At 47.7% G+C, this 15728-nt stretch overlaps 1 protein-coding gene across 1 annotated transcript; it reads right to left on the bottom strand.

Moving 5' to 3' along the window:
• Positions 1–1160: 1160 nt before the first annotated feature.
• Positions 1161–3967, bottom strand: LOC108027597 (chitinase-like protein Idgf4). The gene is made up of 4 exons (XM_017099116.2): positions 3855–3967; positions 3263–3382; positions 2029–2589; positions 1161–1964 (listed from the first exon to the last, which is right to left on the bottom strand). Exons 2-4 carry the CDS (start codon positions 3378–3380, stop codon positions 1315–1317), a joined length of 1329 nt encoding a protein of 442 aa, XP_016954605.1. The 5' UTR covers positions 3381–3382; positions 3855–3967; the 3' UTR covers positions 1161–1314.
• Between the last annotated feature and the right edge of the window lie 11761 nt (positions 3968–15728).

Here is a 15728-nt window from a genome sequence, read left to right on the forward strand (position 1 = left end):
GGAGGAGAAGGGGCGGGACAGGGGCTAGGAACGGGGGACGGGGGACGGGGGAGTGGCACTTCCTGGTTTGGCCGGTGAGCAGACAGTGCGTATGCGTGATGCTCGGGACTGGGGCTCTAAAATGTACTTTGCCAGCGCCCGGGTTATGGTTTTTGCGGTTGCATTTTGCAATTTTGCAAATGATAAAGTGATCCAGGCGAAGGCAACATGGCAGCACCACCCACCCCAGCTTTGGTGGGTGTCAGCGGCAATGGTTCAAGTGGTCACAGCATGACCACCGCCCAAAGATGAATGAGCCATTGGCCACAATGCAATGGAAACTGTTGCTACACGACTGCAGTTGAAGCCGTAGCTGCTTTCCAGGGGCCGTGGGTGGCGGGTGGCGGGCGGTGGGTGTGCTCCGTTTCCGTTAGAGGAGCGGGTGGTGCGAGTGGGTGGATGGGTGGATGGGAGGCTGGCCCAGTGGCCGCCGGAGCGGGAACAAACACCGCACATAAAACAATCAGCCGGCGACCACAGGCTGACACGAAATGCCGGAAGGAGCAGCAAAATGAAGTCACAGCACCAGGAACCAGCAGCCAGGCACAGAGTCCGAGTCGGGGAAGGAGCAGCAGGCTAATGGAAAGAACGAGCAGGCCCCCAGAACTAGGAGGGGGAGTCCTCCCATGGACACGGACATGGACAAAGCGGCGGACACAATTCACACATGAGTGCATTCATTGCCGGCCTTCTAATCAGTTTATTTGCCACGGGGGGAAAGTAATTGGAAGTTGTTGCACTCAATTACAGTTAATGTGCGATGGGCAGGCGACTCACGCACAGCGAGGGCCCACTGTAACGCGATCCAGTGCAGCAAGTGCGCTTAAACATAGTCAATTGGCCAAAAACGATTGATGTTGTAATCTATGGGTACATTTTTGGGGTTTTTAAAGGGATCTATGGCCACTCTGGGTTCAGAGTGAAATTAAAGTAATCTCCGCTGGAACTGGTTGGGAATTATAAGGAATAATGATCGCTTGTTAAGAACTATGAGGGATTAATGATGTGGCCTGCGATGGGGCACATCTCCACAACTAAATGGTTACAAACCCAGCTGGATATCCACCCTGAAAGACATTCATCCCCCACAACCCCCAGCAGAAGGCAGAAAAACTCCAACCTTCGGTGTCATGTTATATTAGTTAGCATTTAGCGATTACACGGGAGCGGAGTCCGTTACAGCGATAAAAACAGTGGGAAAGTAGGGGGATAAACATGTGCGTGTGTGGAGGGACTCGCTCCTCTCCGAAGGACGAAGGACCAGGCTCCTGGGCCCTACAACTTGCTCTTCACGGAGCGCAGGATGGGGAACTTGTCGTGGCCGGTGCAGCCGCCGCGGAAGTCGTCGAAGCTGAGGTCGACGACGGCGACGCCGCCGAGTCCCTCGCGCTTCACGTACTCGGCCTTGATGGCCGCCGTGTCGGGGTCCTCGTAGCCCACCCAGAGCCCGTTCTCGCCGCTGTCGTCGGCGGAGCGGTAGGCGTAGCTGCCGAAGCGCTTGGTGGGGTCGCCCACCTTGCGCAGCGGGCCGTCGGCGCCCTTCAGGTGCTGGTTGGCCGGGTTGGGCAGCTTGGCGCACACCTCGGGCCAGCTGAGCAGGCCGGGCAGCTGGGTCTGGGTGCCGGCCGGACCCACTCCGTCAGCCTCCGCCACCGGGGGCAGGCCGGTCAGGCCCGAGTCCTTGGTCAGCTTCCAGGCGCGGCCGTAGGTGGCCAGGCCCACGTTGATCTTGGCCGCCGGCGCACGGTTGCCCGTCCAGAACTTCACCTGGTAGTTCACGTTGGACTCGGGGTTGCGCTCGTTCAGCTCGTAGATGGGCGCCGGGAAGTCGGCCACCTCGTTGTTGCGCTCGGGCGTCTGGAAGTCGTAGGCGTGCAGGTTCACGTAGTCCAAGTTGTTGATGATGGCGGGCACGTCGAAGAACACTGATCCGGAGGGGGGAAGACATAGATGGATTTGAAAGGTATAGATTCAGGGAGTGGCACTCACGCGAGGAGTTGACGTTGGGCAGGACGCTGAGGCCCAGGATGTAGCCGTCGGGACGGAAGGCGTTCTTCAGCTCGCGCACCAGGGCCGTGAAGGCCTCCTTGTGCTCCTCGGCCTTCTCGTCCACCACGTGGTCGCCGCTGAAGATCTTCTTGAAGCCCTTCCAGAACTTGCCGATGCTGCCGTGCACCTTCTTGGGCTTGTTCTTGGGGAACTGCCAGCCGAGGTCGAGGCCGTCGAAGCCGTAGGTCTTCACCAGCGAGTGGGCGCTGTTGATGAAGGGGATGCGGGCGTTGCTGCTCTCCAGCAGGGTCAGGTACTTGTTGTTCTCGGGGTCCACGGTGTCCTTGTCGCCGCCCACGCTGAGCAGGACCTTCAGGGCCGGGTACTTGCGCTTCAGGCCGGTCACCTGGCGGAACAGGCTGCTGCCCAGGTCCAGGTCCAGCTTCTCGTTGTTGCTGACCAGCTTGTTGCTAGAGGGGTTGATGCCGGCGTATCCGTAGAGCAGGTGGGTGCAGTACTGCAGGGCGGGCTCCAGGTCGGTCAGGATCAGCTTGGAGAGGCCTGAGGAAGTCGTTTTGAATCAGGAAAGCTATGCAGAGAAGTTTCGCACTCGAAAGGAGTCAAAAGTACACAATGCTGCTCCCAAAAATACTTAGAGGCAGGCTTCAGATCAGCCGGGATCAGCTTAGACCACCAACGAAAGTTGGTTAAGGGAGCTTAGCGAGGGTGTTTCACATTCCGAAATTGTAAAAGGTAAAACCCTACCCGGCAGGAAGCGTTCAGAGACAACGACATTTTGTTGTTCTCCCCAAACCAGAAGTGCTATATAAAACGAAGTGCTAAATAGAACCGATTTGCGTCACCAATTAGCGCCCTGGGGCTGGCACCTCGGACATGAGTCACCCGTCGAACACCCGATGCCAATTTCAATTAGCCCGAGTCTGGGGCTTTGTGTGGGCTCTCTCTCCAAGTGCAATTGGCTCAAATTGGTTGCAAAACACCTCCATCCCCGATCTTGTGACCCGTTGCCAATTATCAGCGCCGCAGAAGCTCAATACACAGTTTAGCTTTTAGCATGTGCCTATGAAAAGTGAAAATCGTCCAATCGAACTGGGCCCCGAAACTCTCTATCTCTCTAAGTGTCCTACATATATTCACATACTATTTGTACAGATCTTCTCCGCGCCGATAACCCCGATTCTTATCAGCCGGCGGACGTGGAACTGGGACTCACCCTCGCGGACGAAGCTGTTGCCGTCGTAGTAACAAAGTAGGTGCTGGGACCCGGCGGCGGAGACCTGGCCAATGGCCAGAGATCCCACCAGAAGGGAGAACAGGGCGTACAGCTTCATAGCTGAAAGTAAAAATGATGTATGGGTTATTGACAATGGAACTGTAAATCGAGGAAACTTCCAGAAGAATCTGAGCTTTCCAGGCTTTTTGGGCACCACAGTTTTCTATGATAAGGTGTACATTTTTAGGAGGTCTTTTTCGGAGAACCTAACCCTATTTCCAATGAATTTATGTTTGTTTATCTGTTGATAATTTATAAGAATATGTGGCTAGGTTTCTCTTGAAAACTGATACGTTTCTCCAAATGTATTTTACTAATTTCTGTATTAATTTTTAATATTTAATAGTTCCAAAATTGGAAACTTGTTAGTGCTGATTTGTGATAAAGGTTTGCTGTACTACAAAAATTAAATCAGGAAATATTATGTCAGGAGATTATAGTTCCAGTTTCGGGCCATAAAGAGTATTATCGCGGGCACTGGGGCGCAGATCACAGAAAAAAATACGAATACTGGACGGTCGACTCCACTCACTTGATGTGCTCGCACTGAACGTAGGACTGAAACTGTGGGTTCGTCGAGGTGATCCAAACTTTAAGTGAGCTCGCTGAGAATGCGAGGCTGGGGAAGACGGGAGGGGCCGCTGAGGGTGGGGCAGGGGCAGGGGAAGCGAGGGCACAGCGAACGCAGCGAGAATAAAGCTCGGCTTGGAAGCCAAGTCGGAGCAAAGGGGGGCCCAAGGCGTGCTCGAGCGCCGGAGAACACTGGCAAACAAACCAAAAAATCGGAGATGTGTGTGGAAAAAAGCAACCGAGCAGAGCTGCGAAGCGAGGGGCGACTCAGAAAATCATTTTGTGACAAACGATAATGATCTCGACGACCGCTGAATATCAACACGTTTCCAGCAGAGGGAGTGTAAACAACCTTCACTTGGGAGAGGCCATTCATCATCTTATAAGTTGCTCTCTAGTAAATCGCTTACCGAAGATCACTTGGAATCTTGAGATGTTCAGCTTTGCTTGGGTAACTGTATTTCAAGTGTTTGGTTAGTATTTTCTAATAAATCAATTAGAATGTCTAATATTTTTAAAGTTTCTACAACAGAACTTTTGTATGAATGTAGTTTATTCCAAGTCTACCTACTGAAGCCTTAGTATTTCTTTGGTATTTTTGTAGTACGGTAATTTTACAGTATTTGTTATCTACAGCAGAAACTTAGTATTTTTTCATACCTTTTCCAGTTTCCAAGACTATGTAGGCATTTTCAAGTGTATGGTTAGTGTTTTTTGATAATTTAATTAGTATGTCTAATAATTTGAGATGCCTACATAAGAACATTGACGTACGCCTTCGTAATTTTACAGTATTTTTTAGTATTTTTGGATGGTTAATTTAGTATTTCTAATAGTTTCAAAGTACATCAAGTAGTATTCATTTCTTTCGTATCTTTTCGATCTACTTTAAGAGCCTCATCACTTTGGATGATATTTCTTTGTAATTTATTTTATGTACCCCAAGCCTCAATGCAAAGTTTCGCTGGAACAGCTCGTTATCTCCTTTTCAGGTCCGCAATTAAGCCCAGCTTAGCCGCAACAGTTTCAGTTGATCTGCTCTCGTTTTTGATTTTATTAAGTGATTAAGTGTGTGTCACTGCTGTAAGGTATCTGCCTTTGTAATTTGTTTTTTCCTCCGCCAGAGCCTGTTTTAGCCCCGCCCGCCCCTGTGATGTCATCGTTACCGGGAATCGCTCGAGCAATTATACAATCAGGCCAACGCGTCGGGCATTATTGAAGCCGCACATACGTATGGGCATGGGCAGGGGCATGGGTTCGTCCACACCGCAGATGTGTACCCCATTAAAGCGACGGCGGCTCATTTGCTTTTACCTTCGGTGGAGGATCAGTCCCCAAAAAGCGAAATAAAATATTAAAGCGCGCATATAAATCGCAAATTGCCAAAGTAAACCCGACTTCGCCCGCCCGGCCTCTGCTCTATTAATTTGTGTAAAATTGATTTTAATAAATAAACACACTGCGGTGTCGCCTTCGCCTGCGTTTTCGTTTTCGTTTTCGATTTTAATTTTCGATTTTGGCTTCGCCGCCGCCCGGCTCTCAAATGTTTACCCACGGCGTCGCCAATCGGGCGACTTTATCAATTTATGTCAGCGGCCAGGGAGGTCAAACACACGCAGCTAGGCGATAGAGACCCGACTCGGGCCCCATATTTAGTTTTAATTTGCTGCCCCAGCTCCCCAGCCTGCTGCGAGGGACTTCCCGCGGATTCTCACCGCCTTCGGGGCCTGGGCTTGGGCCCGGCCCTTGGGTGGGGCCTGCTAATGGGTTGAGTGGCTGACCGAATGTCACGGCGGCGAGCCTGGTGGCCCAACGGGTTTTTTCGCCCGTCAAGGGCACCTCGGTGGGGATACCCCCCGGGAATATTCCATTTCACATATTTAATTTACGCCGTTTTCAGTTGCTGGCCCGGGAGTATGCTGCATTTTTGCATCGGAATTTGTCGGAAAATATGAAATCATGCAGGCAGTAGTTCAGTGATTGAGGAACTACGATAGGGGGATACCCTTGAATAAATAGCATTTCACCTTTTCAACAAACTGCCGGACATTACACGGTATTTTTTCGACTTCCCAAAGAGCCATTAAGCCCGGCTTGGCGTTCTATAACTATGCCTGCGCAGAACAGGCCGCTATAGAATCCAATTGGTTGCAGGGAATATGTAACGCACATATTTGGAATTGTAATTAAAACCACCTTAATCAAGTGCTCGGGGGCGGGGGGCGTGCCCGGTCAAACAAACAATAATTAAGTTACAAAAATACCGCGTTCTGCAAATACCGAAAGAGCAAACAAGCAGAAAAGAGACGACAATGGCAATGATTTAACAATAAAAAGGAATGCGACGGGGCGATTCGGCGAATTTTATTTATTTTTATTATTAAACGTGTAATCAGTGGGAAGTTAACAATTAAAAATGTTGATTTCACGCGCTCGCAATTCGAATTTTATTTTTATTTCACGCCCCGTACTCACTCACTTTGCGCTCCTGCGGAAACGCCTGTGTTTGTGCGTGAGTGTAATTTAAACCAATTAAACACTCACCAAATAAACAAGCAGCAACAAATTCCCCCAGAGCCACCCGCTGCCCATTTTCGCAGCATTTCCCAGCCTCTCGCGACTTTCCCAGCCCGCGTTAAGTATGATTTACAAAATGGCTGCGTGCCACTGCAATAAAGCCAACTGAAATGGCGAAAAAATGCACCATAAATAAATTTAATACACAAATAAAGGGGCGAAAACGATAATCAATGACCGGCGATAAATGAAAAATGAAACAAAATGCCGCGGAAAATTAACAGGAACGGCCACAAAGGAAACTCGAGCAACAATTGAGAAAAGAAACGTGAAACCCTGTGAAACCGAAGCAGTGAAAACCTTTGAATCAATGGGTTTGAAAATAAGAGCAAAAGCGATAAAAATAAAGCCTGCGACTTGAATGGAATGCCAGATTTATATTTTTTAACGTAGCCAAACGGATTTTAAAACGCCGCATTCGTTGATAAATGTTGGCCTTAAATGCCCGCGACTTTTGTTAATCATTTTCGCACACAGTCCATTATTTACCGGCAAAAGCCTAACACCCGCCTCCTCCCTAATTCGAGTAATAAAAATATTACACTTTTAATTCGCTTGCCTTTGTGGGTTTGTCATAAATCGATTTATTAATGTTCTGTCCGTGCTGTTAATTTTCCGCTTTTTTCGGTTTGCTCTCTTTTTTGCTCTAATTAAATGTGCGGCATATTTGAAATGTCCGGCTCTGGCATTGAAATTAATCGTTGTTCTCCCACTCTTGTTGCATTATTATTTATATTTTCGCAGCAATTTTTCATAGTTTTGTTTTTTACTGCGGAGGTCTGCGGAAATATCGACTTGGAATTACAGCCGCCGTTGTTGCCTTGGCTCTGTCATAAATCCAACGACAAAATAAAAATTGCATAAGAGTAAGAATACGGGGAAATGGACGGCAAGGAAAGCACACAAAAATTGCAAATAAAATTACGTGAAACAGACGCAGACGACGCTGGCGACAGCAGTCAGGAAAATACGTATATACAAAGATATATATATCCAGGACATCGGGTATATTTCGGCTTATGTGTTTTGCATGTCGCCTAACTTATATTGTTTGTTTCGCCTCTCTTCTTGCCTTATTTTTGTGCTTTTTCCGTGACGTTTCGGGGATCATTGCATGGCTGAAAGGCAGGCGGCCAGGGGTTAAGGCCGGGGGTCAAGTGGCTAAGGGGCTAAGGGGCTAAGAGGCGTGGGTGGGCAAGTTGAGCCTGGCATAAAGTCAATGATGCACAAAACTGCGAGCTCCAGCAGTGGCAACAATGAAAACGGGGTAAATTTCCTCTTAGGGCACACCGAATCGAAGATGCCGTTTAAAAAATGGTAAAATAAATAATAAATAAAATATTATTTGATCTTTACAGCTAGGGAGGTTTAACTCGCTTTAAAGCTTTCTAACTGTATGCAGTAAAAAAGAAAAAACTTTGTTGCTTAGTCTTAGGCGTATTTGTATGTTCAAATATATCGTTGCATACTTTTGGGCAGTTCTTAGGTGATTTTTTAATCTTAAATTTTTAAATATCCTTGATCGGCATCGTTCAACTTCTAGCTAGGGTATCCCCTCAAAGGAAATGGCATCTGCATATGAGCACGACGAACAGAGGCAGTTTCTCCCGAATGTTCTGGGCACGTGCACATTGCGCATACGCCCCATCGCACCGGGGCAGAGGCGGGGAAATTGCTTTATCATATATGTACAGGGATAAATATCTGAAAAATATTGTTTAATGCCGGGCCCAGCTCGCAACGGATCGGGAGTGGGATAATGGATTAGCAGGGATGCGGGACGGGGATGGGGATGCGGATGGGGATGGGGAATCTGGGGACTGGAACCTCCACTGAATGTCAATGCCTGGTCCTTAAGCAGTTTTGATCGATGACTTGGTAGCTGGCTCACGCACCGAACTGATTGACTGACTGCCTGCAGCAGCGATTGACTGACTGACTGAGTGACTGACTGATGGAGCGGCGAGTGGAGGCTAACAAATGATGTTGGCATCCCGGCCAAGACAAAGGCTCCTCTGCCTCGGCTCCAGCCACTGAATTATGGTGAGGGCCAAACTTTTCGCCCAGATTGCCCTTGCCCCACAAGGAAAAACGAAGGGCGAAAAACAAAAAACGGAGATGCGGCAGTGGGTCAGTGGATAGCACGCATAGATAAGCAGCGATGTCGAAAGTTTTGATTGAAATTAATAATTTCCAATTGGTATTTTAGGCGGCGCTCTCTGCTCCGCCCACTCTCCGAGTGCCAGAAGTTGTCAATTTGTGCCAAGTCTGTTGCCCGGCAATACATCTCTACGTTTCCTCCCGCTCGATCCACTTTTCCCCCATTTCCCCGGCCCTTTTCCCTTTTCCTGCTTTGGTGACGGCACGTTGGCGAAATACATAAACGAAATACACACTTTATAAACAGCAGCAGAAGTTCGTTTCTCCTATATTGCAGGAGTTAACTTAAAAATAAAAATAAGTTTAGTAACCTTACTTAGTCATCGTTGAAAGCAAAAGTTACTTTTCCCAGTTGAGTTTGCTTTAGGAAAAAATGTGAAAGTTTGCGGGAGACATTTTATGATTGTGTATTTTATATTTAATCGTTTTATTTGTATTTTTAATTCTAATGCTTTGCACTGTGGACTAGCTAAACTAAAGTCTAAATATCCTGGCACGCCCGAATGGCTTTCTTTTCCCTTTCCGTCGCCGTAGTTGTATCTGAAACTGTGTGGCTGTGAAGTTGTGCAGTTGCCGGGGGCCAGGAGGCGGAGAGCCGGGGTGGCTGCAGTGCCAGTGGATGGATGAAAGTTTCCATTGGTTTTGTCTGCTGCCCCCGCTCAGAGGCGGAGGAGGGGTGGCACAGCCTTATAGCCACATAGCCATACAGCCGAACAGCCGTACAGCCGGATATCGAGTCAGCAATCCTCGCTCGCAGTCTCGGTTTCAGTTGCCGTTGCTGTTGTTGTTTATCGTGACATATTTGCGGGGCGGAAAAGTGGGAAAAGCGGGGGAGAGCAGGGAAAGCTGGGAAGAGAGGGGCAGAGGGAGACGAGCTGCCTGCGGAAGTATGCTTTTCTTTGGCTTGTTTCCTGTTGCCGGCTGTGAGCTTCAGTTTGCTCCTGTTGCAGTTCCCCGCACAGATACACACGCACACCAGCGAGCAGCCAGCAAACATCTCCATCTCGATTTCATTTGCTTGCTGCTTGGAGGGGGAACTCGCAGCAAGGGGGCTACTACTCCACTGTCCGCAGTGGCAGTGGCAGTAGGGCAGCATTGAAAATTTCCAATCAAATTCAGTCAGCGTGAAACCAGAAATTTCGCCCCAACTCAGTTCACGCTGCAGTTCTCAAGATCCTTAAGGGGAAGCCTCCGTATCGCCATCTCCATCGACAACCGCAGGAGCAAAAGTTTCCCATCCAGCAAACAGCAAAACACTTCAAAAAATGGCGCACTGCATAAATTTCCATTTTCATCTCCCCCCCTCGCAGCCAAAAATCCAAAACAAATCCAAAAAAGCTGCAAAATATTTTGTTGCCTGCGAAACGAAATTGGGGGAGTATATGCAACCAATTATAAGGTGATAACCCAGTGATCGGTTAGCCAGGGGTTAAGCCAACGAACTTTTGAGAGTAAGCCCTGTTAAAAAAATCAAATTAAGTGTTTAGCGCACTCCGACAAAATCGACCTGTTTGCATTCAGCTTAAATCTTTTTCTGAAGTGGAAATAAAATGTTGCATACTTCTAGACACCTTCAAAAATTATTTTCAAATAACTTCTTACTGATATTATTCGTCATTGTACGTTGAGAAAAGATTTTTCCATATTTAATGAAAATTGTGGAAGGTTCAATAATTTACTTAGTCATTGGAAATAAATTGTTGCATACTTTTGGACACCCTCATGGGCTATTTTCAACTTACTAAAACTGATTCATTTTTCCATTTTAAGACCGTTGCATTAGAGCATTGCAATTTGTAGATCCCACGGAAAACAGATTGATAAAAACGTACCGCACTGTTTGCCTTGCATTTTCCGCATTCCAGGCCCGGATGCTGCACCCCCTCATCATTATTCGTGCTTTCAGCATGCTTTGCCAATTTGCAGCTGCCCTGAGAGGGCCTCGCCCACTCACTGATACAGTTTGCCTTTGCGGTTGCACCAATTGCCATTTGCCGATTAGCCCATGGAGCCGGCAACTCCTTTGTTGCCCGATTTTTGCATCCATCAATTCAATTTGCAGCCAGGACCCTCCAGCACCCTCGGCCCCTCATTCCACACGATTGATCGCCCATCTTGAGACTCGCTCATCTAATTTCAGATGCAGGGGCATTTTTGCCGCCGAGCTCAAAGTCGAGCAGCGCTTTCGGTGCGGCCAACTGTGCGTATGCGCAATCAAGTCGCTGGCAGGGCACAGAGGCGGCAAATGGAGCAGAGGAAACTTAAGCAATGACCATTCATTCTGCTGCACTGACTCGTACGGTGCCCTCCCCCCGAAAGATGCATTGCAATTGTTTCTCTATTCTGGTTCCTTTTTATTCCCCCTCCTTTGTTCCATTTTTTCTGGCAGAGGGAGCTGGCAACGATTTTTCTTCCTCTGCTCCTTTGGCGGAGCCATTACTTTTGCTTTAACTTGCACTTAGCCGCTGACAAAGCAGCTGCAACTGCAGAGGGGCTCCGTTCCAGGGGCTTGCCAGGGGTCCGTGTGCATCATTACTCTTGGCAGGCACAGGCGAGCGCATGAGTTGACAACTCCAGTGTATTGGCTGCCATTTCTGGGCAGCGCAAGAAGAGACAAATATTGCACATGTCATTCGACGTGAGCGAGTATGATGAGCCCGGCGAGGAGGACAGCAGGGCGGGGCCACTCGGCGATCCCTCACGAATTTAAAATTGCGGGTATGACTTCTTAATAGGCTTCGAAGATTCAAGTTTTCGATCGGGGTTCTCGCCTTGCAAAACTTGTCTATATACCCAATCTACATTAGGAAGCTTTTCTTCTGGCATCGAAACGTTTATTTTATGTATCACAAAATAGACACAAATGAAAAATAAATTTAAATTATGATGTATCGAAAGTCACTTAGTTCGGGGTCACCTCTCCGTAGCAGATTAATTAAAGAGGGTCGCCAGCTACCGACAAAATTAAAGAAAATCTGCGCATTCCTTCTATATTTATTAGTTGACTCCTATTAAACTATAATACGCTATAAAGGGCAGTCAAAATCGACTACGAAAACCCATTGGAAATACCTCTTCCTTTCAGGGTATCAGAAACAATCAGCGAATCCTGAAGAATCTCTACAGAATTTCCATTACGAGCGTCTGTTTCTGGGCGAGCATATTTCAAGCTAGATTTGCCGATAGTCCCAGTTCTTCGGTCCTCCCTCTCCCTCGCTCCGCGTGCTGCCATCTCCCTCTTGTGCCACTCCCTCTCGCCCACTGCGATTGCCTTCTGAATTGACAACTCCGAGACGACGACTTTGGGCTATGACTTATTCATGTCAACCGCTGACAAACGGCGTCGAGAGCTGCGGATGAAGGGGTCCTGCGGGGGTCCTTCGGGGGTCCTTGGAAGGTGTAGGGGCAGAGGGGTCCTTCAATCAGGTGCAGATGCAGTGGAAGAAGCTGCAGGAATCACTTTTCCCAATGCCATTTGGCGTTGGCATACTAATGAACTGTCACACGCACAAAACCGCCTCAGCCTGTTTTAGAGGTTTTGAGGTGATGTCTCCCCGTCTCCCCATCTCCCGGCGTGCTGTCTCCCTCCCCCTCATCGGCCCGTCTCTTTCGCCCCGCCTGTTGCCGTCTCTTTCGCTGGCAGCGCTCTCTCGTCTCAAGTGCCCATATATCTTTCAGGCAGTTGGGCGCTTAAATTACACTAAATCACAGCCAAACAAATTGAATTTTAAGTTGGCCATAGAAAAACCGCAATGCAGCCGCCTTCTGCAAGGAAAATCACTTGAAAGGGGGTGGCAAATGGTGGTCTGTGGGAAAGCTGGAGCCGGGAAGCGGTAGTCCTTGCCAAAATGACGAAGCAGTCTCGTCTTGTCTCTCTCTCGCTCCCCCAGGTGTCTTTCATCTTCATCTTATTGTATTTTTGAGGCAGAGTCCCCCATCCGCCACTCGCTCGCCCACCCTGCCACCCACAACAGACATTAGGCTGACAAACAATGCGGCCATCAGCCCAAGCCCCTCCCTATAGCCGGCGAGTTTTGGCCAGATTGATGTCAGCCAGCCAACACTTGAAACTGCAGGCGGTGGCCAAAGAGCGGATGGCCAAAAAGGGAGGAAGACAGGAAGCTCGTCGAAGGATCCTGGCGAAAGAGCCAGGAAGGGCAGCACTTGGCTATGCAAAAACAGCAGGGAAAAAACAGAATCCAGCAAAGAAAGCTGAAATGCAAAGAAGCAAACTCGAACCGGGAGCGGAAGAGGCTCTGATTTTGACGCTGGTTCAGGTGACTAAGTGAAATTATAGAACAAATTATGCAGTTTCGAGAGGCACAGGCGTCAGCAGCCGACAATGGGTTAAGGTTAGGGAAAATCGGGTAATATATGAAGCGTATTCAAGTGGATACAGGTGGGGAAAATCTGTCGGAAACCGTAATATCTTTGGTTTAAAAGATGTTAGGAAAATTCGAAGACTAATTAATATTAAAATATAAAATAAATAATAAATAAGATATCATTGGAAAATATGTTTAAGATTTTTAAAGTAAGATTTCTAAAAAGTAAGCAAAAGTATAATATTATACTCAATATCTGCGGCCTTTTTTTTAATTAAAGTTTAGCTTTGTATTACATTTATAATTTATGTTAATAGTAAAAATAAAAACCTAAAAATAATTTTCAAAGCTAAACATGAAATTCCCAGCAAGGGAATATAATGTCTTGGGGCTTGTCACCCAGCTAGAAGGAATGCTGCGGCTATTCCCTGGCTCCCCTTTGGCAGAGCCCCTCCTGGAAGCCCCCAAGAACCCCCCTCCGCCAGCCACGGACGGCGTTGACTAACGAACACTATCAGTTAAATCTTGAAATTGCACTTGGCAAGCGTTCAACATGCCGCACCTTCTTTTGGCCACTGCACCTCCCGCCACCCACTCGACGCCCAATCACCGCCCACCAGCGTGGTTGACATGCAAACATGCAGCCAAGGACCTTTACCAGGAGCTGAACTGCAGCCAGGACACCACTTAGCCAGGCTGTCCAGGTGCAAAGGGGGCCTCGGGAATGGGAGGGCGGGCGGCATTCCAAATTGCTTCGCATTACATGCCGTTCAAGGCGCGAAGGATGTCCCAGGATCTGCTGCCCTGCCCTCCACGAATTTTCATTTCATTTTTCGGTTCGTTTTTTAACTGCTCGCCGCAGATGCTATCAATATTTATCTTGCTCTTCTCGGCACACGGAAAACAGAAGGAAAATAAAAAGAGAGTGCTCGGCCTCTGTTTTCTCCTCCAGATTTCATATCATTTATCAGGCTCGACGACAAATTTGTCATTCTGAATCTGTCAATTTCTGCTTTATTAATATTATACGAGGCCGGCTGGCCACGCCCCTTGCCAAAGGGGCTGGGGGCATTTTCACTTACAGAGATTTGATGAACCCACCGATGCGCCGCCGACCGCAGAATCCATATATCCACATGTACATCCGTATATCTGTGCACCGCCCACGTCCTCACATGGTTGCTGCGGTGGGCGTGGCTGTCAGGCGGTTGACTTGCCGTTGACAGTTGTCTCGGTCTCATGTGAGTGTGTGTGTGTGCGGGGACGAAGTCACCTGAGTGGGCGGCCACCGGAAGTGGGGAGTGGCCGGATATCAGACGATGGGAAGAATGGCCGGCCCTAAGGAAAGGACGATTTATTGCCTCCTTGCAAATGTTCGCATAATTCAGCAGATGAGTTTTTAGTTGACAGCTCAAGAGGGGGAGGTGGGCGGTGTGGGGGCGTGGGGGAGTGGCAGTGGGGGTGCACAACAATCTCAGGCCCAAAACAAATTGAGGTGGCAGTAAGCTCCTGTGGGCAGCGTATTGGGATCTGCGTTAATTTGGCAGCCACTTGTTTAATTAGCTTGGGCAGAAATTTATTATGTTCTGTATTTGCCGTCCCACCTTGTAGCCGAATTTATTATTACATAATTAGAATCTTTGCTATTTTTGTTGTAAATATGTGATTTTATTATTATAGTTATTTCCGTTAATTTGTAAATAAATATTAGTAGAATTTATTTTCAAACTATGACAAAATTTAATTATTATTATCTTATAAATATCACATACCTAGGCATAATATAAATTTAATAAAATATTAACTCTATTTTCTTCGGCATGTGAAGCTTTTTTAAATATCCCAAGTCTCATGACTCCTTCCCACCTTTTAAATCAATTATTTATATTTTATAGTTTATGTAATTTAAAAGAAATCCCTTCTGTCTTAAAAACAACAGTGGCGCATCTCATCACTTTTCAGCTGAAATAGCACATGAAACGTGATTGATCCGAACCGATAGACAATCCCCACTGCACTCGTGTGCGAGTCCCAGTTACCATATCATTCATGTAAATTGCCAAACGATTTCTAATCAAATTGAGCAAAGAGCTGTGAGAAATTTAATGCCATAAACAGACTTTTTGGCACGGCATAATTCAGCCGAGCTGAGTGTGTTTAAGGGAGCATGAAAAGCGGGGGAAAGGGGGAGCAGCGGGGAATCACCTGGCAGGGGAGGAAAAAATTGGAAACGTTTACGCCTGTGAATTTTATTGATGGCATAAATAACAAAATAAAAGGGACACCGGAAGGCAGAACGGCACTGTTAATGGGGCAGGTGGGGCGTGGGCATATGCCACTTCGGGGTCGCAGGACATGGCCCGGGATCTGCGTTATTTCACCCCCGATTAAGGCCAACGGCTGGCAGGACATTGCCTAATCTGCCAGCAGCCTGTCTCCCTCCTTTTTGCCTCGGCCCTATGCCCTGCGCATATCAATTCCTTGTCTTAAATTGACATTTTTCCGGCCTCGTCGGCTCCTCAACTTTGTCTAATAACATAAACATGCCGCACTCCCCGCAAACTCGCATACACACTGGGGCCGGATGTCCTGCGTCCCTTGCCCACACCCCCATTCTCGGCCATAAAGCAATCAAAAAATAATTCAATGAATTTTTATTGCCGAATTATGTTAAAAGTGATTTGAATGCGACAAATGCGAGGGCCATTCTTCGACAGATAATGATGATGGGGAAAGTGGGAGAAATATATAACAAATTGGAAATAAGGTACTAA

The sequence above is a fragment of the Drosophila biarmipes genome, chromosome X (genome assembly GCF_025231255.1).
Source record: "Drosophila biarmipes strain raj3 chromosome X, RU_DBia_V1.1, whole genome shotgun sequence".
NCBI lineage: Eukaryota > Metazoa > Arthropoda > Insecta > Diptera > Drosophilidae > Drosophila > Drosophila biarmipes.